The 22,423-nt window shown below is 42.4% G+C and overlaps 1 protein-coding gene across 1 annotated transcript in view; it reads right to left on the reverse strand.

The window, feature by feature from the left end:
- pcsk6 (proprotein convertase subtilisin/kexin type 6) overlaps nucleotides 1-20,984 on the reverse strand; it is a gene marked incomplete at its 5' end in the record, with an annotated part of 41,847 nt that extends 20,863 nt beyond the window's left edge. The window contains 11 exons of the mRNA XM_083650388.1: nucleotides 3,445-3,548; nucleotides 6,240-6,340; nucleotides 7,706-7,918; nucleotides 8,178-8,350; nucleotides 11,875-11,963; nucleotides 13,423-13,499; nucleotides 15,042-15,185; nucleotides 16,394-16,504; nucleotides 19,800-19,904; nucleotides 20,655-20,770; nucleotides 20,963-20,984. Coding sequence (XP_083506514.1) covers nucleotides 3,445-3,548; nucleotides 6,240-6,340; nucleotides 7,706-7,918; nucleotides 8,178-8,350; nucleotides 11,875-11,963; nucleotides 13,423-13,499; nucleotides 15,042-15,185; nucleotides 16,394-16,504; nucleotides 19,800-19,904; nucleotides 20,655-20,770; nucleotides 20,963-20,984 — 1,255 coding nt within the window. The remainder of the gene's footprint in view (nucleotides 1-3,444; nucleotides 3,549-6,239; nucleotides 6,341-7,705; nucleotides 7,919-8,177; nucleotides 8,351-11,874; nucleotides 11,964-13,422; nucleotides 13,500-15,041; nucleotides 15,186-16,393; nucleotides 16,505-19,799; nucleotides 19,905-20,654; nucleotides 20,771-20,962) is intronic.
- Between the last annotated feature and the right edge of the window lie 1,439 nt (nucleotides 20,985-22,423).

The raw sequence follows: 22,423 nt of genomic DNA on the forward strand, positions 1-22,423 counted from the left end.
TTGGTGTTTATATAATGATTTGACCTATTTTTGACCTTCAAATCCAAGATGGCTGCCAATTTTGAGGCAGTTTTTTCAAAATCGTCATAGAGCCTTCATATTAGGCTTGAATGACAGGTCTTCTCATGATGAGTTGAATAATATACAGTATAAGTACACAGAAGTAATCTCTGAGGTCATTAAAGTCAATGTTTGTGTGTAAACAACAGTTGCTGATTTGCGGTTTCCCATTAAATAGGGTAGGCTACTGAGAATATGGTGTCCAGTTCATCCCATCACATTTTCATAATGAACCAAAAACAATTTTGCACTATAGCCTAACATAAAATAATATTCTGTATGCAAAGCTAGCAAGGTTAGTTGCTTGAGCTGAATTTAAAGGTCAACTCAAAACAAACAATGAAATTAACTTTGAAATTAAAACTGAATCTTAGGCTACTAAATTTCATCAGCACACAGTAAAGGAAACTTGTCTTTGAACTCAGCTGACTGTCTAGTCCTAATCCCTGTTGTGCAATGTCCCTTTTCAGTGAAGTTTTAGTTTTTGTTAAGAGTATGGACTTTTAATCTTGACCTTGTTGGTAGGCAACGGCCCTTTTTCAGTCAAGCATTTTCAGATTAGCTCAGTCAGTCTGTGAAGCAGTCAGTGTCAGCACTTGCGCGAGCTCGCTTTTTCTCTAACTTTAGAGCTCAAAATTGGCAGCCATCTTGGATTTGAAGGTCAAAAATAGGTAAAATCATTATATAAACACCAAATATGTATTCCTTGACCAGAATAAGCTCTGAAACCATGTATTGTGCATCATTGTAGGTCAAAGCATTAAAAAGTTCATTTCCACAGCAGCCATTTTGGATTTTGGTCTCTCAAATATTTTCCCCGCCTTTTTTAAAAATACACCCCGGCTAAATTTGTTTATTAACCCTCCTAGATGACAAATCCATTGAGAAACGGACCTTCGCTCTCCACGGTCACGGAAGTGCCACAGATGACCCTACTATAAGTTGATCACACCTGTATGCACTTTGAATATATTTGTATGCACAAAATTGAAAAGTGAAAATAAAGCATTAAAAAAAAAAAAAAAGGTTGGTCATGTCTATCAATCTACCGCTACACTACCCGGAGGAGGGGATCTACCACTACATCCATCCATTGCTCTGCTTTCCATCTGCGGACTGACATCCGGGGACTCAGAGCTCAGATCACTGACTGTATGCTCAGACTCAGTTGAGAGCTCAGAAGCACAAAATACCTGGGTTTCCATCTGGACAATCAGCTCAGTGGAGATGTTCACGTTGAGGAGGCTGTGAAAAAAGCCTCCAAGCGTCTGCATTTTCTCACTGTGATGTCAAGAAATGGGCTCCCTGTAGAAGACCTGGTTGATATCTATAACACACTGATCAGACCATGTCTAGAATATGGGAGTGTACTGCTTGTGGGCTGTACGGCTAAACAACGAGCCACCATGGACAGGGTTCAGAAAAGGGCTGTCAAAATAATGATGAGGTTCAAGGACGTCTCTTTGCATCGACCTGATCTGCAGACACAAAGAGAACAGGCCACTGTGAAGCTGATTCAGGACATGATGCACCAGCCTAACCACCCACTCCACCACATCCTCCCTCCTAGTAAGGAAGAAAGGACTGGCCGTTTTCTGCGCAGAGGCAATCAGTTGTCTTTGCCAAAAACCAGAACAAATAGACTGAGAAACTCCACCATCTCCTGTGGCGTCAGGCTTTTTAATGGGCTGTAGCGTTGATTGTATTTTTGATGTTGGGGTCTGTTTTAACAATGCATAATGTATGTGTATGTTTTTTTTTTTTTTTTTCAAGTGTACATTCTGCATAATTCAATCATGTATTGCAAGTCAGAATGATTAAACTCAAACTCAAACTCAAACTCAGAACAGTCGATCAAGCCGACCTGACCTTCCTTGGCAGTCCTTTGTTTTTCTTTTTCCCTCTGACGCCATAGCCAGACAAGACTTAATTTCCTTTAACCACATATTTGTTGTAGGAATGTCCACATTCTCACAATATAACACAATCACTCTCCTAGCCTGGAGAAGGCCAAAGTCAATAATCAGCTGAGCTCCTGTTTTTGACTTGCCTCAAAGTCCTCTGGGTAAAAACGAAGCATAAATAGTCTGGCTAGGATAGGTATGTCTTTTCCAACCAGAGATATACATTAAATCACATTCCTAAAATATGTATATTGGGCATTCCCATATATGCAATGAAATTAAGTTCCTTTCTCCTCTAAACATTTATCACGAGTAGCCTATCTGGAAAGTTGACACATATCAGATTAACTCGAGTTAGCATTCTCACACCTCACACCTAACCTCACACCTCACCTCACACCTTCTTAAACATCCAAATTCAAGGACTTCTCAAGGACTTTCCAGGCCAAATTCCCTCTCGTTCCTTCCTTTTGTTAACTACATCGCACACGGCTTGGACTGGAAACTCCTATTGAATGCCTACTTAACACTCCGTGTATATATTGGATATATTGTATATATTGTATATATTGGACTGCACTTGTGATTTTGTTGTGATTTTGTCTTTTAGTTATTTTCTTTTTTATCTCTGAATATTGACATGACCGCTACACTGCATACTGACACTAAGACAACTTCCTTGTATGTAATCTTATTGTGGAAAGAAAAGTGACTCTGATTGTGAAATTCAACGACCCAACAAGGTGAATTACTGTTACAACCATTTTACAATGAGAACTAGCAGCTTTACAGAAGCTCACAATAATGATCAAGAGGGAGAGAGAACACTTCTCAACTCTGCTGTTACACATTAAAGGGACACTCCACTGATTTTCAATGCCGATTTATTTTGCACAGAATCTCACACATATCCGAAAAGTGTAAACCGTTTTGCAGACAATCATTTAGTTTGACAGTTGTTGAGAGTTGCTTTGAGTAAAGTTGTGGACCAGTGATTCAAATTCAATCACTGGTCCACAACTTTACTCAAATCAATTCTCAATAACTGTCAAACTAAATGATTGTCTGCAAAACGGTTTACACTTTTGGGATATGTGTGAGATTATGTACAAAATAAATCAACATTGAAAATTGGTGGAGTGTTCCTTTAAGTAAAAACAAAATCTATATACTGTAACTTTAATTTCTATTCTTGCACAACATATATAAATTCAAGCACTTTCACTTTGCCATGGGAAATGTATTAAGTCTATTTAGAAGATGAATGTCTTGAGTACGAGACAAGAGCATTATAAAACAGACAGCTCCACTGCACAACTCTGGCAGCAATGAGCAACATTGAGCAACAAGATTCATTCACATGTTGTGATAGAAGCAAACTGTTGAGCAGTGACATGTTTTTAATTCAGAAACCTTCTTTTGTGTGGCTTCCATTCAGAGTCACAAAGTGACAGCATTTGAGCAGTAGATTGTACTGTACCTCTGTGTCCAGCAGCGTTTGTCTTCCAGTCGTTGGCTTTGAGGTGGAGTGGTCTGGATGTCTTCACCAGAAGATGCTGCACATCTCTCCATGTGAGCAGCAGGCTGCACAATACAAGGGAACTATTCATCTCAGAATTCAGCCAGAGAGACAGACTCACATGCAATCCTCAACTATGTGTACTTCTTTTACGTATTATTGCAGTGATAATTCAATTCGGTTCCTTCAATTCAACCAACTGTGAGGGAATACACCAAGTTGTTCGCAGTTTGTTGTCTTGTTGATAAAGTACATACATAGACACTAAAACATACTGTGAAATGAGCCCCATGTCTTAAGTGTGTTGTGTGACTGACGGTGTATTCACACCTGTAGCTCGTTTGCTCTGTTGCGTTTCAGGGCCTTAATTGATACAATTGTTGCGTTTGTGTTCACACAGCCACGAATCAAATGATCCAAATAGGATTGCCAAACCTCCTGGATTGGCCAGGATACTCTGGCAATAGCCTCCCGGGATAGAAAAAAATAATAATTATCTGAGATCTTATATGATTATAAGAATGTGTGTGTGTTGGGTGCGCAAGGAGAGAGAGACAGAGAGAGAGAAAGAGGGAGGGAGAGAGAGAGAGGGAGAAAGAGTTTATTTATTTATTCATTTATTTATAGAGACAGTCGGCATGTCTGGGAACGCCCACAAAATGTTAAATGGCTGGCGCGCGAGTGGGGTAAAACCGCCGATATATCTCATGGGCTGACTCACCAAAAGACGGTGCTGCGGCTCTAAACTACAGGTTTGGGGGTTCTAGAGCAGAACACAAGACGTCTGCTCAGATGTGCGTTTACTGCGGTGGTTAAATCCCCGATCGTGTCTGCCTGGGCTGGGCTATCAGCTAAATTCTAACTTTGCTGAATGGATAGAACGGGGGTTTTTACCACACCCTGACAACGCCCCCAGCCAGGCTGAGCCAGCTAACCCAGCGTCTATTGTGGGCATTCCTAGAGCCTGTATGGGCGTTCCCAGACATGCCGCTATTTATCTAACCGCCTCCCCCACCAGGAATTTGGAGATAGAAGGTCAAACAAGATCCTCGCAACTTCTGCTATTACTATCACGGGAAGGATTACGCATATGAGCCTGTCCTGTCACAAATATCTTGAGGTAAGAGATCAAGGGGCCGCTTTGAAAATGGCCATGCCAGTTTTTCTCTTGCCAAAACTTAGCCTAACTTTGGAGGGTTATTTATGCCCCGCCCCCTAGCTAGCATGACATGGCTGCTACCAATGGATGCATTATTAGGCATTCTAGTTTGGGAGGATATCTGCATCTTCACCCGAGCTTTGAAAGTGGTTCCGCTGGGCCACAGACGTGTCTTGCAAAAAGGGCTCTTATCTTTCAGAGGGCAAAGGGGCAGGTGCTTGGGGACCACTATCTGTGCACGTCCCTGCTTGGTATATTCCTTTAACTATCCCCAGGGTCAACTTAACTTGGTATATTCCTTTAACTATCCCCAGGGTCAACTTAACTTGGTATATTCCTTTAACTATCCCCAGGGTCAACTTATTTGGCTAGGGGAGGGGGGGCATTCAGTGGTGACAGAATGAAGTGACCCAGCATTAACACTAACAGTATTCAGTCTTAAAACAGCTTGCTACAGTGTTGTTCACCAATTCCATGACTTGAGCAGAGAAACTGTTCTACGTAGCCACATGGGTAATGCACATTATACTCTTTTACCCCTGAGAGAATTCTCAAAAGCACAAAAAACTTTTAAAATGTTTAAAGATAGAATAGAACCAAGTAACGTTCAGAAGTTCAGTTTTACAAACTTTTGAAGGAAAGAAATTGGGCATATATTGGGACATATTCTGCATTCTCAGAGGACAGAGAGTTGTCTTTGAAGGCAATGCATTTCAAGTCAGTGTCACTTATCATTCTTAACCATTTCACACTCCACACAAGGGCTTCAATCTTTCATGTGCTCTCACTAATGGAGATCATTATGTAAATTTGAAACCTAAAGCGAGCCTTCAACAACCTCCCAAACAGATTTCTTCACAAATTAAGCTGTTAAATCAATTAAATCTGTTTTAGGATGCAGACACTAAGCACTAACACACCTCCCAGAGGAAATACTGCAGGGGCTCCCAACCTTTTTTGGCTTGTGACCCGATTTTGACGTCACAAAAATCTAGGGACCCAAGACATTCAAATTACGGTACACGATCAATAATATCATCAGTGACGTCAAATGTAACAGTATGCTTCTTTTCCCCCCTCAGAATTCTGACTTTAATCTCAGAGTTCTGACTACTTCTTCTTTTCAGAATTCTGACATTAAACTTCTCGGAATCCTGATTTAAAGCTATAATCTCAAACATTTTCATCTGAAAAAAGTCAGTATCTATCTGATCAATGGTGATTGAGGCTATGGCCCATTGACACTGTTTGGATCTCACCTGCAATTACCACTAATCCCCATAGGTGTCACCAAAGAGAACAACACTGAAATCCTTTAAACTCAGAACTTTAAAAAAAAATCGCAAGTGACCCTAATCATCTTTGGTAGTTTTATTTTTTGTGTTGTGGTGTAAAAATATATATATATATATATATTCAGGCGACCCTATTTGAATTCCAGGCGACCCCACTTAAGGTCTCGAGTCGCGACCCTCAGGTTGGGAACCACTGAGTATGTCAGTAGAAGAGCTAAACAGACGTAAGGAGAGACAGAAGACAGACTGATATAGTGTATGTCAGTAGAAGAGCTAAACAGACTTAGGAGAGACAGACTGACTTGGCCTCCAGAGCGAGAGCGATGACCCCGGCCACCATGGGAGCAGAGACAGACGTCCCGGTGTGACTATCAGTGCAGCGGTGCCGGAGATCTGTGGATACCTGCGGGGAAACATTGAGTTTTGTTTTCATGTGATGCATTTTGATCTGATATCTCATCTATCTGCATTATGTTATTATCATCAGTGTATCCTCTTATAGTGATCACTTTGGGACAGGTCAAATTGATCACTATAAGCGGATGACCATTATATAATATTTTTCTTTATTTCTCATGTAGATTACCATCTAATTGACATTTGTATATATATTACATGAATACAGTATATATGAACTAATGAAACAGACGGCTTGGCTATTTACTTAATGTGATTGACTTAAAAATCCATACACTAAGTTAGCCTAGGCCTCCAGCTGTTTCAAACACAGCGGTCTCACATAGACAGACAGAGACACCTCTCTCCATATATAAACAGCTGTATCGCTGTATCTTTCTTTCCATTCAAACATATTTGACAAACAAAAATAAATAAATTACAGTTTTATTATATGTATGTTTATTATTATGTTTTTATTATTTATATATATATATCCCCATCCGGTACGGGATGGGTTTAGCACCCCAGCCTGGCTCTCTCGTGAGGGAGAAATCCACAAACGCTATGGATTAACCGCCTGAAAATCTGTGCAAAGATCGGTGCGGCCTGGGGTCCTTCAGGCTAGAGCGAGGTGCTCGGCGCAGGCGAGTGACGTGCAGCGCACAGGCCTTCTTGAGGCATCCTCTCTGCCCATGGTAGGATTGCCTTTTCCCCGGGAGGGTCTGGTGATACGAAGGAGGAGCCCGGCCTGGAGTCACCCACAGGGCCTTAGACCCTCCATGCACCGAAGGGTCTTTCAATACTGCGGTGTAGCACTAACTCTATTGCAGCGGATTGGGCGTGATCGGCCCTTCCGCAGGCAACGTTGCAGACAGAGTAGGAAGGCTGATCCGTGAGCGGCTGCTTCTGGAACGCGGGTCGGGGTCTTAATCGGCCTCGGGCTGGGTCTACTGGGCGAGGGTGTATGATGTTGACAGACCCGAAACACCTTACGACCCCAGTTAACATCACTGATGACGCGTCCCAGCGCATGCTGAAGTATGTATTTTAAACATATATATATGTGTGTGTGTCTTGACTCTTATAGAAGGCTCTCCTATGCTTTATCCACTGTGTGGATACATTCTCTATGAAAGAATACTTTCTAAAAGGTACTCCATGCTAACACTTAAGCCTACACTATGTCGAGTGATAGTACTGTAGGCCACAAGACTTTGTAGTCTGCAGACTGTTGGACTGTTTTATGAAGTACAACAATGTATTTGTTTTGTGGATGGTCAAAAATATTTGTGTTTTTAATTATGTTTTTTCCTGATCTCACCTTATACACTTATCAATATTTAACTACAATGTATCCAGTAGTACTCACTATCTTCCTGTCGTAAAACTCTCCACTGCTGTAGGTGGTGGCCAAGGTGGAGCTGCACACCTCCAGGTACCAGGGTTTGTTGCCGTTCTCCGTGGTGCTGGAGATGGAGATGGTGTAGATGCTGCTGGTGTAGCCGTCACACGAGCAGTGGTCCCGCTGCTGACCCCCGTTCCCCGACGCCCACACAAAGATGGAGCCCAGGCCTTTCCGACCCTGTATGAAGAACACATAATCACACCTGACCCCTGAGTGAAGAACACAGACTCACAACCTGAACCATGTGTAAAGAACACATACACCTGACCCCTGCAGGTGGAGGTCTGCTCTGAGCAGTGTTGTAGTCAAGTCACCAATCTCCAGGTCCCCATGTTTGAGTCTGAGTCACCAAAGAAGTGTCAGAGTAGAGTCCCAGTCAAGGCCCGAGTCCAGAGTTAATGAATGTGAATCCGCATTTAGAGAAACATGTTTGAACCTTTTTGATGCCTTGCTCGAGGGCATTTTTGGCCAGAGGTCCTGGTCCATCCACTGTCTTGCCGTCGTCTTTGGGCCCCCAGCTGGCACTGTAGATGTCGATGTAGTCAGGTCGGATTCCCAGAGACTTGGCTTCCACGATGTCGGTCACAGCGCCATCCAGCATACGAATACCTGTGTGTCACAAGCAACAACGTGGGATAGAATGTGTAGCCTGCTGTACTTCAAACTCAATTCAAATAACGAGGATTTAGCGTACAATTTCTTCCTTGCATCTTTGTCGACATAAGACCTGACAGGAAGCCCCTCGCCCTCTGGACATGAGAGCCACACCGCTCCACCAACAAATAACTTTTGTTGCTAGTAGCCATGTGTCCCTCACTGCTCACTATCACTCACTATGCTACACCACAGTGCACACTCAGCTCACTGTCACTCACTATCCTACACCACAGTGCACACTCTGCTCACTGTCACTCACTATCCTACACCACAGTGCACACTCAGCTCACTATCACTCACTATCCTACACCACAGTTCACACTCAGCTCACTATCACTCACTATCCTACACCACAGTGCACACCCAGCTCACTATCACTCACTATCCGACACCACAGTGCACACTCAGCTCACTGTCACTCACTATCCTACACCACAGTGCAGCTCACTATCACTCACTATCCTACACCACAGTGCAGCTCACTATCACTCACTATCCGACACCACAGTGCACACTCAGCTCACTGTCACTCACTATCCTACACCACAGTGCAGCTCACTATCACTTACTATCCTACACCACAGTTCACACTCTGCTCACTATCACTCACTATCTTACACCACAGTGCAGCTCACTATCACTCACTATCCTACACCACAGTGCAGCTCACTATCACTCACTATCCTACACCACAGTGCACACCCAGCTCACTATCACTCACTATCCTACACCAGTGCAGCTCACTATCACTCACTATCCTACACCAGTAGATAGTGTAGACACTGAGCCGTATAGACACTGAGCTGTATAGACACTGAGCCGTGTAGACACTGAGCCGTGTAGACACTGAGCTTTCCCACTGAGTATATGATGATCTCCAGCACTGCCTCTTTGACCACCAGTGAGTACGCTTCACTTTCTGCAACCAGTTTGGCTCCGCCCACGAAAATACGTAATCGTTGTTTGCAAACAAAAAAATTGTCTATTGACCAATATCTGATTTGTAATAAATGGCCAATATATTGCTCTAAGTCTATGAGATAGCATAGCCGACATACTAAGGCGTAAGATTACAATCAGCGTCACATATGCAGGACACTGTGGAGCATTCTGAGGGTACAGCATAAAAAACAATGTGGGACATAACAGTTTTTGGTTGTATTTGTTTTGGCCAGCTGTCTTCAGATGCAGTCAGTGCTAACGATGACAAATCTCACTTGCAAAAGGAGTCACAAAAAATGCTGAACAATAGATGGGTTCCTAAAAATACACTGAGAAAATATCTGACAACATTAAATGAGCTCTGTGTGTGCAAACAAATGCATGTGTGGGAATGAGTTAGTTTACTGTGGGAAAAGTTGTGGTGATGCTTTTTTGCAGACTTTGCAGTTTGCACTCTGTAGCTTTTTCTCTATTTGATGTTGAGACAGCCAGATCAATGGCCCTCTATATGAGAGCTCATTCCATAACAAGCACCATTTCACAGCCAAATTCATTTCAGGAGTTCCAAAATAGAGCAAAGCAAACAGATTTCACACAGCCATGCCTAGTTAGCAATTGAGTTGTGTATGCAAGGCTAATGATGGTACAGACAGAGAGGTGGCGCTAGAATCACCTCAAACAGAGCCTGTTGAGATTCAGTATAGAGCAGAAATATGCTAAGAAGTGAGCAGTCAGATGTACCTTAACAACATTGACTTTAGCCCTGGGCCAGTCCCCCTCCACTCTGACCGATTTTATTTCACCAGAGCCGAAGGCAGCAACACAAAAGACTGATGGAAATAAGATAACAGAAGAGAGGGTAAGCCCCACTAAACTGGTATCCAGCATTGACAGTCAGTAGATAGCAGACAATTGGACTCGAGTCATAGGGACTCGGACTCGAGTCGACTCGAGTCGCAAATTTGACGACTTCCGACTCGACTCGGACTTGGAAGGTAAATACTTGAAACTCGACTCGGACTTGGAAGAAAATGACTCGAAACTCGACTCGGACTTGTGACAAGATCAGCCGAGTGCACCAGCTGGGCGTACGCCTAGGTTTACACGCTACGTCCGATGTAGAACTGAAAGTTACGACTAACTTAATTTTATGACTAGTGCACCCTGTATGCGCTGCGTCTGTGTATGGAGCAGGCGTAAAAGTTACACCCAAATGCGTAGCTACTCACTGACAGCTGTCTCATCTTGATCTGCGCGTGATGCGGCCGGAATCTTCTCCAAAAATATTGATCGATATGTGCTGTAAATATAGACGTTTTGGGCGCAGGACCTCCGCTCGTCGGCGGGTTTTAAGCTGATGCGTCGGAAGATCTTTCAATTTCTTCCTGACTTCATCAACTGCCCGCAGTGCGCAGTCTGCCATCGCATTCAGTACTGATTGCACTTGTGATCAAACTGCTTGTGTTGGCGCTGTCAAATTGAGCTGTGAGAACGTTTCTATGCTTTGAATACAACTCTATAAGTTTGAGCTGAGTTGGAGCTGTCTGTCAGCTGTCTCGAGCTCGTCTGAGAAAAGTGTGTTGCTTGGCAACAAGCACGTATTAACGTGAACGCGCACATCTGCAGCCTAAATAATCTCTGCCTTGTCATTTTTTCTAACCTGTGACTCGACTTGACATAACCTGTGACTCGACTCGACTTGAAATAACATTGTGACTTGACTTGACTTGCCGACAAAAGGAAAGACTTGGGACTTGCTTGAGACTCGGGACCAATTGACTTGAGACTCGCTTGGGACTCGGATCAGAGGGACTTGGACAATTGTCTGGTAGATACAGTAGAGTAAACACGATTCTGCCTGACCAATCAGTCGTCTGCAGTGTTTTCACGTCACGGTATGGTACCGGGTTCACAGCCCTGGAACCTCAACAAAGCAGGGACCAAAAGCAGCACGACTCAACCCCGACTCAACCCGGGCTGTCCACATTTTTGATCGGTGGAATGAGACAAAAAAGCGAGACGAGCTGGGCGGGGCCGCGCTGATACCAGCAGTGGAAATGGGCCATCTGACTGGTCCAGGGCCAGTCCCCGTCCACCCTGACTGGTCCAGGGCCAGTCCCCCTCCACTCTGACTGGTCCAGGGCCAGTCCCCCTCCACTCTGACTGGTCCAGGGCCAGTCCCCCTCCACTCTGACTGGTCCAGGGCCAGTCCCCCTCCACTCTGACTGGTCCAGGGCCAGTCCCCCTCCACTCTGACTGGTCCAGGGCCAGTCCTCCTAGTTTAAAATGTACCATAAACTGAAAACCTATCAGCTGTCAGCTTTTGTATTTTGAAAGTTTTGAAAGGAAGGATATGTTTTGTTGTCATAATGTGAATATAATATAAACTGATTGATAAACTATCTGCGTTGCCCATCCCTAAATTGGGCACTGTCTCAAACACACTTGACAAAGACCAACTTGGCTGTTGTTTACCACAATACAAATTGGTTCCTATGATTTTGGAAGTTTTGAGAAAAGAAAGAGAAGTCTACCTCCAATGCGAGCATTGTAGGCAATCCCCACGATGCAGTAGGAGTTATTGGCCGCCGCTGCAACTTCACCTGCACAGCGAGTTCCATGTCTAGATGGAGGTGGAGAGAAAAGACAAGCTTACATACTGTAGGCTGCTCCTGTGCTCCGTCCAGAACAATATGAGTCATTCTCTTCTGCACAATTGCATCTAAAATTCAACGCCAATAAAATACAATAAAATAAATGTAGGAGTTATGCCTGAACAAGACGGACTGAGCACTTGCTGAGCACAGGTCCTGGTGAAAAAGTAAACATTTTTAGGGCGTCCGGGTAGTGTAGTGGTAGATTAGCTGCCTACCAACACAAGGATCACAGGGTCTGGAGGCGCAGGCACTTTTGTTTTGGCGCCCTTGTTAAAGGACGGCTTTGCCGATTTTCAACCCGCTTTGTGTCATTATTATCATGGTCATATAAAGCAGATGGACAGTGCTTACCTTGTGTATATGTTTTACTCTCTACTGCCCACTGGTGGTTGTATTGCTTAACATGATACCAACGTGAAAGACGCATGGAAGTATGTGGGCAGCGACGATTATACCGTTTGAAACGGACGCATTTATTTTCGTATGAAAATCGAGTATAAATGAGCCTTGAGGCTCTCAATGCGATTCTCCGTGGATGTGCGCATAGAGAAATAATAAAAAGAGACAATAACAGCCGCCCAACGAGCAACTTCTGTTCACTTCCTGTCCAGCATGTCCTCTCGGTACAGGAAAACATGAAGACGAGGTAAAGGCTGTCCATCTGCATAATGACTGACATTGTAATGACACAAAGCCTCCCTTTAAGGTAGAGTGGCTATTAAAGTCGAGGTGAACCGGAACGGAATGCATTAGCGTGAGCATCGGAGACTGAAAACAAATTGAGAGGCGGACCGTACGTGTCGATGATTTGATTTGACAATTCTGTCGACTGGCTGGAATCTCCGACGGGCGACCCCTGACAACCACGCTCTCAAGCGCGCGCCATTTACGCTATTTCTGTAAATACGATATTCCTGGCATACGCGTTTTAACGAGCCAGTTACATTTCTTTGCATTCTTAGAGATTATAGTTTTTGTTTTTTGTTCATGTTTCATCCAATTGGCCAAGTTAGTAGCTAGTTTATCGGATAGGAATTCTGCCAGATGACAGGCACTAGGCGCCATTTTCTACTTCATTTGGAAGAGAAAATTCTCCTGAAATGAAGATTTGATTGACAGCTGCATGTCGTGATATGATTGGTTGAAATGGGGTAGAAATATGATACTACTAGGTGACGTCAGCAAACTGTAGATTACTGTTATGAATGAAATCTTGAAAAATGAACTTTTGATGTGAAAAAGTGTGAAAACTAAAGAAATTTGATTTTTATGATTTTTTTTTCATACATTATTAAATAGGTGCACTGCATGCCCAGGTATTTGAACTAAAAGAAAAGAAAAGTAATTTTTGGGTTCAGCTCGACTTTAAGGTGGGGAGTTGATGACAAGTGACAGCATGGTTAGAACAGGAACACTGCTTCTTACATGTTTTCGTTGCTGGCGTCATAACGTGGTGTAGGGTCGTGGTCATTCCCATTGACATCATAGCTGGCTAGCTGGTCCTGAAGTAATGACAGAGGACAACAGAGAGAGTGGTAGAGGCAGAGAAAACAACTCAGAGTTACTGCAGGGCATCAGACAGAAAGGAATTATATTGCCCGGCACTTTTCCGTCATACCACATCTTGTGTGCTATGAGAGAACAAGTGATGAATTGAAACAAAACATTGGTCATAACTTAGGGCTGTAAACCAAGATACAAATGGCATTTATTTAGAGCACGTTTGCGACCTGCCAGGCTCTCCAAATAGTATATTCTAGGGACTTGTTTAGATGTTGTGGTGTATGGCTATTAAAGGACTTGTTTAGATGTTGTGGTGTATGGCTATTAAAGGATCAATTCAACCAAAAATGAAGATCCAGTCATTATCTACTCACCCCGATGCTGATGGAAGGGCGGGTTGACATGTCCACAAAACATTCATATCAGTTTCTACAGCTAAACACTGTTGCAGCGTTCTCCCACCTAAACGTGGATGGAAGTGGACGGTCACCCGACTTTCAAACGTAATGGTGCACAAGGGATATAAAAACAACCATAAAACTCTTCCTTACTGCTCAACCTGGCGTAATCCAAGTCTACACAAGCCCTGAGATGTCAAATTGACTTGGAAATACATCATTTACACCCTGTTTTTAGCTGAAAGCTTCACTGGAGCAGGCTACAGCAGCTTCATGCTCAAGCACCTGGCTAAAACTGAGTGTAAATGACATCTTTTCAAGTTGACTTGGCATCTCAGGGCTTGTGGAGACTTGGATTACGCCAGGTGAGCAGTATGGAAGCTTTTCTTTGTTTGTTTGTTTTTGGACCCCATCCACTTCAGACTCCACTAATGTTTTGTGGACTGAAAAGCTTCATCTGCCCTTCCATCAGCATGGGCTTTTCTACATGGATAATGACTGAATTTTCATTTTTGGGTGAACTTATCCTTTAACCACATTAAAGCCCAATTTATGCTTCATCTCTCAACTCTTTTGAAACTGTCTCTGGACAGATATGAAGAGACAGGAGTGTCTCTGGACAGATATGAAGAGACAGGAGTGTCTCTGGACAGATATGAAGAGACAGGAGTGTCTCTGGAATGATATGAAGAGACAGGAGTGTCTCTGGACAGATATGAAGAGACAGAAGTGTCTCTGGACAGATATGAAGAGACAGAAGTGTCTCTCCACACTTTGGTGTCGCCTACCAACACGTCCCGAGAAGAAGAGATGCGCTGACAAATTTCCGTGCATTGAGGATAAGCCATTCACCGATACCCCAGAAAGTCTCCTTCTTTTTCACTGCCCAATGTTGGCAGGTATGAAAACGGCATGCCACTCTTTTATTTCTGTCAAGAGACACTTATCTAGCATAAATGAAGCTCAACCCTTTAGCATATTGATGCTGCAGAGTGCTATGGTTCAATGTACAAAATAAGGCACACATTGAAGAGAATGCTAGCAGATCACGATGAGACAGACATACAGACAGACAGACAGACAGACAGACAGACAGACAGACAGACAGACAGACAGACAGAATGGAGTGGAGCAGGCACATACATAGTTCTGGGCCAGATCTGGGTGCTGCCCCTCGATGCCGTCATCCAAGATGGTGACCACCACGTTCTTGCCGGTGTAGCCTCTTTGCCAGGCTGCCAGGATGTTCATCTCTGAGCGACAGCGGCTGCTGTTATCACTACAATGCTGAAGAGCAGAATAGAGAACATACATTATTAATGCCATGTCTCAAGACAGCACATGCTCCCTCCTACCCTTCTGTACTTCCTGGAAGGGAAAGTTGGTCAAAATGGTGAAGGCGGGACATCCGCTCTCTCCAATCACCTGCCTCCGTTTTGTTTACATACTTACATGTGTTGTGATTTGTCAAATACCATCACACTTCCTTCCGGTCTGAAGCAGTATAGTATAGTATAGTAGTTATTATTATTATTATTATTATTTATATTATTGTATTATTAATTCTAATGGGCTGAAGTACCTAACTGTCTTTGGAGCATTCAAAGATTGTGGAAGAGAGCAGCTGAGAAGTGGCTGAGAGCCATTCTGCACCCTAACCCTAACCCTATTCTGCACCTGCTATTGACTTCAGTGTTGATCAGAGAGACGTTGTCTTGTGTCAAAGCCATCCCTGCAGCTGAATAGTATGATGTATTATGTTATGTATTATGAATTGTTATTAATTATTATATATTAATTATTATGATGTATTACGAATCGTATTATGTAGTCGTGGCAGCTGTGCTTGAGTATTTACATTTTTCATCTTTGCATCCCACCCCATTTCAGTCTGAGGGCATTGAGGGCAAGCACAAAATAGGAAATGTTTGTGTATGGAAGATACCTCCAAACCTATACAAGCTTTAGATTGCCCACTTGTTTTACCTGTGTTCTTGAAGGGAGTTAGCATTCTGCCCTTGTAGGTATAAAATTATTTTATTTTATTTTATTCCTTACTGTATATACATATTTATAGCAGTCGCCGGTCCCTCTATATCACCCTCATTGTATACTGTATACTGTAAATAGCAGAAAATTGCTTTATATACCTTTGATCGCTGTCCTTGTTTGTTCGTTTTAGCTTGTATGCTTACCTTTTCTTTTTGTCCTTTGTAAGTACATTGAACGTATGCATATATATACATACATATATATATATACATATATATACATACATATAATATATATACATATATATATATACATATAATATATATATATATATATATATATATATATATATATATATATATATATATATATATATATATATATATATATATATATATACATATATATATATATATGTTAATAACAACATACCCACTGAGAGGCACTTTTATTTTGATTCACAGGAAATGGCAGGAGAGAGAATGCAATCGCAGTGTACTTACAATGTACCACATGTTGGACCATTTTGGGTCATTGAAGTGGATGAAGTTTGGGTCACTTCTGGCGTTTCTCTTCACTCTGGGTTTGACTAGCTGCTGCTGGGCCCAGTCCACCTGAGGATGCAAATGGTAAAGAACACTATGAACTTCTTTCACTCACAAAAGAGTGGGAGGACAGAAATCACAGTAGAGCCTTCTGGAGGTATTGCAGGCCCGATGAAACGAAACATACATCTGCACTCACGCACACTCAATCTTGTAACAGGTGGTGGCCGGAGAATGGTGCTCTCCTGTCCTGAGATAGAGAACAGGACCCACCTCTTCAAACTCGCCTTCACCTGCTAACCCCATTACTTATTTTCTATTTATTTTTACTACTACAAAAAATATTTGTACTCCGTGTGTAAAGCGACTTTGAGTATCTAGAAAAGCGCATTATAATTTGAATGTATTATTATTATCATTATAAGTAAAAATAAAAGTGCTAATGACCAGGGGTCTCATTTATAAAACCTTGCGTAGAATCCCTATAGATTTCTTTCTTCTTTTCATTTTGAGGATAAAGGAGCATCTTGCTACAAGTCCGAGAAGAAAGGAAAGGTAGAACAATGAAAGGAATCTAGCCTATGAAGGGTTCGTTTCTCTTATGCCTTTTATTGGGCCTACGTATTTATGTATTTATATCATAAGTATTTTATTTTTAATATTTGTTCTTATTGTAGATCAAAATTAGGCCTACAACTTTCACCTAAATCATTTTCACTTTGATAGGCTACTCCAGGGAGTATCAGCAGGTTGCCTATTGGGCTAATTTTAAGAATGGCTTTACATCTGTTTTTGCAAATGAACTCTTCATATAGACAGGAAACAAATAAATAAATAAATAAATAAATACCGTAAATGACCATTAACAGTCCATTCATGACCACATGGATTTAAACCATTAATCAGGGAGAAAAAAAGAAAAGATTCCAGTGTTGGCTGTTATAATTGTTCCAAGTTCCCAATCACTGATTGAAACATTTCCAGTGACTTGAGGCGGGGAGTTGTGAAGCGGGGAAAACAGACTTTATTGAAACAGGAGAGATCATTCAAAACATCTTTACAACGAAATAGGCCTATAGGCTACATGGGTTTAAATAGGCCTATAGGCTACATGGGTTTAAATAGGCCTACATGGGTTTAAATAGGCCTATAGGCTACATGGGTTTAAATAGGCCTACATGGGTTTAAATAGCCTATAGGCTACATGGGTTTAAATAGGTTTCGACCTTTTCAAAAAACATAAAAACCATTATCTCCGCTTGTCACAACAAAAGGGAACCATGCACTTCAGTTGGAGGGCGGTCTGGCATTTTTATTTACATATTTTCATAACCACAACAACCACAATAGATGTATTTCGGCTTTGGAATGTAATTTGTGTAATTTGTAATTTTCTTCCACCGATACATGTGCAGTCTCCAGCTGATACATGTGCAGTCTCCAGCTGATACATGTGCAGTCTCCAGCTGATACATGTGCAGTCTCCAGCTGCTACATGTGCAGTCTCCAGCTGATACATGTGCAGTCTCCAGCTGATACATGTGCAGTCTCCAGCTGATACATGTGCAGTCTCCAGCTGCTTCTTTTCACCTGACAGCGAGTTGCACCGGCAGGACGTAACAAAGGGGAGCATCATGCTATTCCCCCCAGTCCCCACCCTCCCTCCCTCCCCAAACAGGCGCCCCGCCCGACCAGAGGAGGCACTATGGTGCAGTGACCAGGACTCATACCCCACCGGCTTCCCACCCACAGACATGTCCAATTGTGTCAGACTGTAGGAATGTCTGACGTCAAACGCCGGAAGTGCCGAGAATTGAAAATGAAAAAGGAAATTGTTTCATTTCATTTTTATTTATTTGTGTACACGTACATATAACGTTTACCAAAACATCTGTTGTAGAATGGAATTTATATCAATAATTTTTCTAAATCAACATCTGATGTCCTGTATCACAGCATTTATAGCCCAAGGCTAATTTGCAATGCCCATCCCTAGATGTTATTAAAAGCACCTGTTAAAAGCAAAGTACAGTAAGATACAATAAAGGAAATACAATAAACATAACAATGATGTCATAGACTGATACAATTGGTTAATCAAATAGGCCTAGTTGGTCCATCATAAAACAACATAACAGTCATACATGGCAGCTTTGGTAATTACATGTACTCTTCAGGAACTGCTTTAGCATGGTTTTGAAATGCTCCCAGCTACGTTGCTGTTTAATGTGGGTGGGCAGTGAGCTCCACATTTTAAAGGCACTAAATGCAATATTAGATGCCCATAAAAGACTATTGTATATCTAGCGAGACATTTCCGCGTTTATGGACAGAGTGGCCCAGCGAGGCTTGACAGCATACTGTATACTGGATCAAGCCGTGACTGTGACCGAGGAAATAAAGTGGCCATGGCTGTGAAAATAAGATTAGTCTCTGTTTGTATTGCGGTTTGGGACTGTGTATTTCGGTGTTTACAATGCGCGATGTCGGCTGTGTGGCTCGTATAATGCTCGTAGATGCCTAGTATAGCGTCCCAGACCCAGAGAGAGATCTGCAGCATGCAGTATCAGCATAAGAACTCGTGGGGTTGGGTAGTAGTGGGAGGGGGGTCGCGAACCCCAGGCTAAACCCCTAAGGCTTTTTTGGGGGTCAACTGTCCAGAGGAGAAGCACCCCCCCCCCCCCCCCCCCCCATCCCGGGTGGTATACTATCGTCCCCACTACCATATTTCCTAAATCTTAAAAACACACCTGCAGGACCTACACACTGCCAGGATGCTAAAGTGGTCTCAGAAGATTATGGTCGACCCCACCCATCCGGGTCATAAACTCTTCAGGGTCCTCCCCCATGGCAGAAAACTGATGTCTTGCAGTACCAGAACCTCCTGTCACAGGGACAGCTCCTACCCAACTGCTATCCGCCTCTTCAATGAGACACGAAAGCCACCAAAAATCTGGATCTGCAATGATTGAACTCATATATATATATATATATATATATATATATATATATATATATATATATATATATTAGGACTTATTTTACAATGTTGAATCTTGAATTTGGAATAAAAAATGTTTAGATTTCGTTGATTTTGTTGTTGGTGTCAGATTATTAATAACATAATGGTGATGAACGCTGGTTGGAGGGGCCCCAACAGACTAGAATCGCCACTGTATGCTATAGGTCAAATCACCATGTTGTAGCGATCAGTGGTAGAGAGCAGCAAAATGCACATTTACTGTATATGAAAATGTTACATATCATTTCAAGTGATTAGCAGAAAAGTCTTTTAAAAGAGATAATATATGTGTCTGCTACTGTTCAGTTTGATATCATTGAAAGTGTCTCATCCCAGCCTCACCTTGGGGTCCATATGGATGAAACTGTGGGTGCCCCGAAAAGAGTACGCTGCTCTCCGAACCACTCTGCTGTTGTGGAAATGGTAATGATCCTCCAAGATTCCTATCTGACCAAAGACATCCAACAGCAACATCAAGATGAGACAAGAAAAGTACACAGAATCCTGCATTATCTATCTATCGATCTATCTATCTATCTATCTATCTATCTATCTATCTATCTATCTATCTATCTATCTATCTATCTATCTTATCTATCTATCTATCTATCTATCACCTCTAAATTAATGATCTTGACACTATTTTTTAATGGGAAACCTATAACATTGATTCTACAATTGTTCTCCACATTCAAAAACACATTTTGGCCATAGGTAGCCTACTGTAGATGTAGGGGTGTAAATAACGTGACACATATGTATTTTCTCTCTTGACTTTGCACCAGCACATGTGCTCGGCTGGCACTGTACACTAGACGACTCTGACTCAAACCATTCCTCTCTCCTCTATATCTTTAGCCTACCTTTTATTCTCAGTTCTCCTGTTCTTCGTATCGTATCTATATTCATGACTGGATGTTAAAATCCATTTCTGACTCAGTTTCTAAAGGTAGTCTATAGGCATATAGGCATTTTTGTCTGCTTTTCAATTTTGCTGCAATAAGTTATGCAAGTCTCTTCCCCGAGTCAGGGAAAGATTAGGAAAGATCTGCATGCACTCTTTTGTCTAGGCGATTTACGACTTGGACATAAATGCAGTCACAACACTCGGCTGCGAGTAACCTCAGAATGTCGAGTGATCAGAATAACTTTAAACACGGCTAGATAATAAAGGACAACTGGATGCCAAGTCATTACCTGTCCAAAGTTTGTATATCCATATTTTGCAGCAATGTGGTCTGCTTGTTCAGAACCGCCTGCAATCCGCACTGCCCAGTGGTTTGTATAAATATCCCTGCGTCCTGATAGTGTCTCTACAGTTGATAACACGAAAAGAAAAAATAATCTCATTTTGGCTGCTGGTCAAACTTCGAAAATCAGTCGAACGAAGTCATTTTATAGGGAAAGTGTTGAATTCCATGTAAAGCACAATTTAAGTCAGCCTCAAATCGATTATTTTGCCGGAAACGTCTGTCATAAGTCCATCATGTTCTCGTGAAAATCACTGTCCGGCGGAATGCGGTTCATTGCGCAAAAGTTGGAAATTCCCCATACCGCGGATGAGCGCTGCATATCAACATACAGCAGCCAATGGCGCAGAGAGGCTGGAGTGAGGATCAGCGCTTGTTGTTGACGCCTCTCCAACACGCTGGCTTTAGTGCGCAACTTGAGCTGTGACAGTAGCGTCTGATGCGCAACTCATTGCATGCGCTGCTGTAGTAGCAAAACATCTGTGCAACCCAGCTCGATCTAACAATATACACGACACATCATGATCAGTAATTTTATAGATCCCCTTCAAATAACTCTCATTTGCATCTAATACCTACTTAAGTTATGAGGTAGCCTATGTAGGGCAGGCTAAGAATTAATGTCAAAAAAGAAGTGTCAAAGTCAACTTAAAAAGACGGGTAAACTATTCTGCACATACGTTTATAGTAATCTCCACTTTAAAAAACTTAGCATTTTTTAAATCCACTATTTCTTTTTATCTTTCTTTCTTTATTTTTTTTGGTCATTTTTCATTTTTCGTCCAAGTGAAATGTTCTATCCGGCACACATGGGTAAAAGGTAAAACAAAGGTTATCTGATTGTGGAACACTCTAAAAATCTAGCTGAGTGTGTGTGTGTGTGTGTGTGTGTGTGTGTGTGTGTGTGTGTGTGTGTGTGTGTGTGTGTGTGTGTGTGTGTGTGTATGTATGCATGCTCGCGGGTGTGCGTTTGTGTGTGTGTGACTCCAGCTTCACAAACACCATATTCAAACAAATCAATCATGTTCCCAACAACTCACAACACTTTTCTGTGGAAAGAAATTTCGCAATTGACTTCTCTTTTACGACTACGACCGTTGCCCCCACCAAGGGGGCAATTGTAACACCATGACTTCTCCCCTTAAATTCAATATTATAGTCTTGGCCTTCTCAGTGAGAACATATATCACTACCAGCTCAGTGGCCTTGTGGTTTGAGTGTCCGCCCTGAGACTGGGAGGTTGTGAGTTCGATCCCTGGCCGAGTCATACCAAAGACTATAAAAACGGGACCCATTTGCCTCCCTGCTTGGCACTCAGCATCAAAGGGTTGGAATTGGGGGGTTAGATCACCATATGATTCCTGAGCGTGGCACTGCTGCCGCTCACCGCTCCCCCAGGGGATGGGTCAAATGCACAGAACAAATTTTGCACACTCAGGTGTGTGACAATCAGTGAGACTTTACCTGAACTTTACTTTGCATCCACTGTCTGGAGACATCAGTGATACATTACATCCACTGTCTGGAGACATCAGTGACACATTACATCCACTGTTTGGAGACATCAGTGATCGTGCCAAAGTAAAGTTGCAAGCAGATGCAAAATGATAGAAGGTGGTAAGAAGAGCTTCACCATAACTACAGCATTAGTGGAGAAGCAGAAAGTGCAGAGTCAGAGTTCGATCAGAGTTATCGGTTATGACTCTGCATAATGAT

Source organism: Poromitra crassiceps (genome assembly GCF_964638095.1).
Source record: "Poromitra crassiceps genome assembly, chromosome: 14".
In the NCBI taxonomy this organism is placed as follows: domain Eukaryota; kingdom Metazoa; phylum Chordata; class Actinopteri; order Beryciformes; family Melamphaidae; genus Poromitra; species Poromitra crassiceps.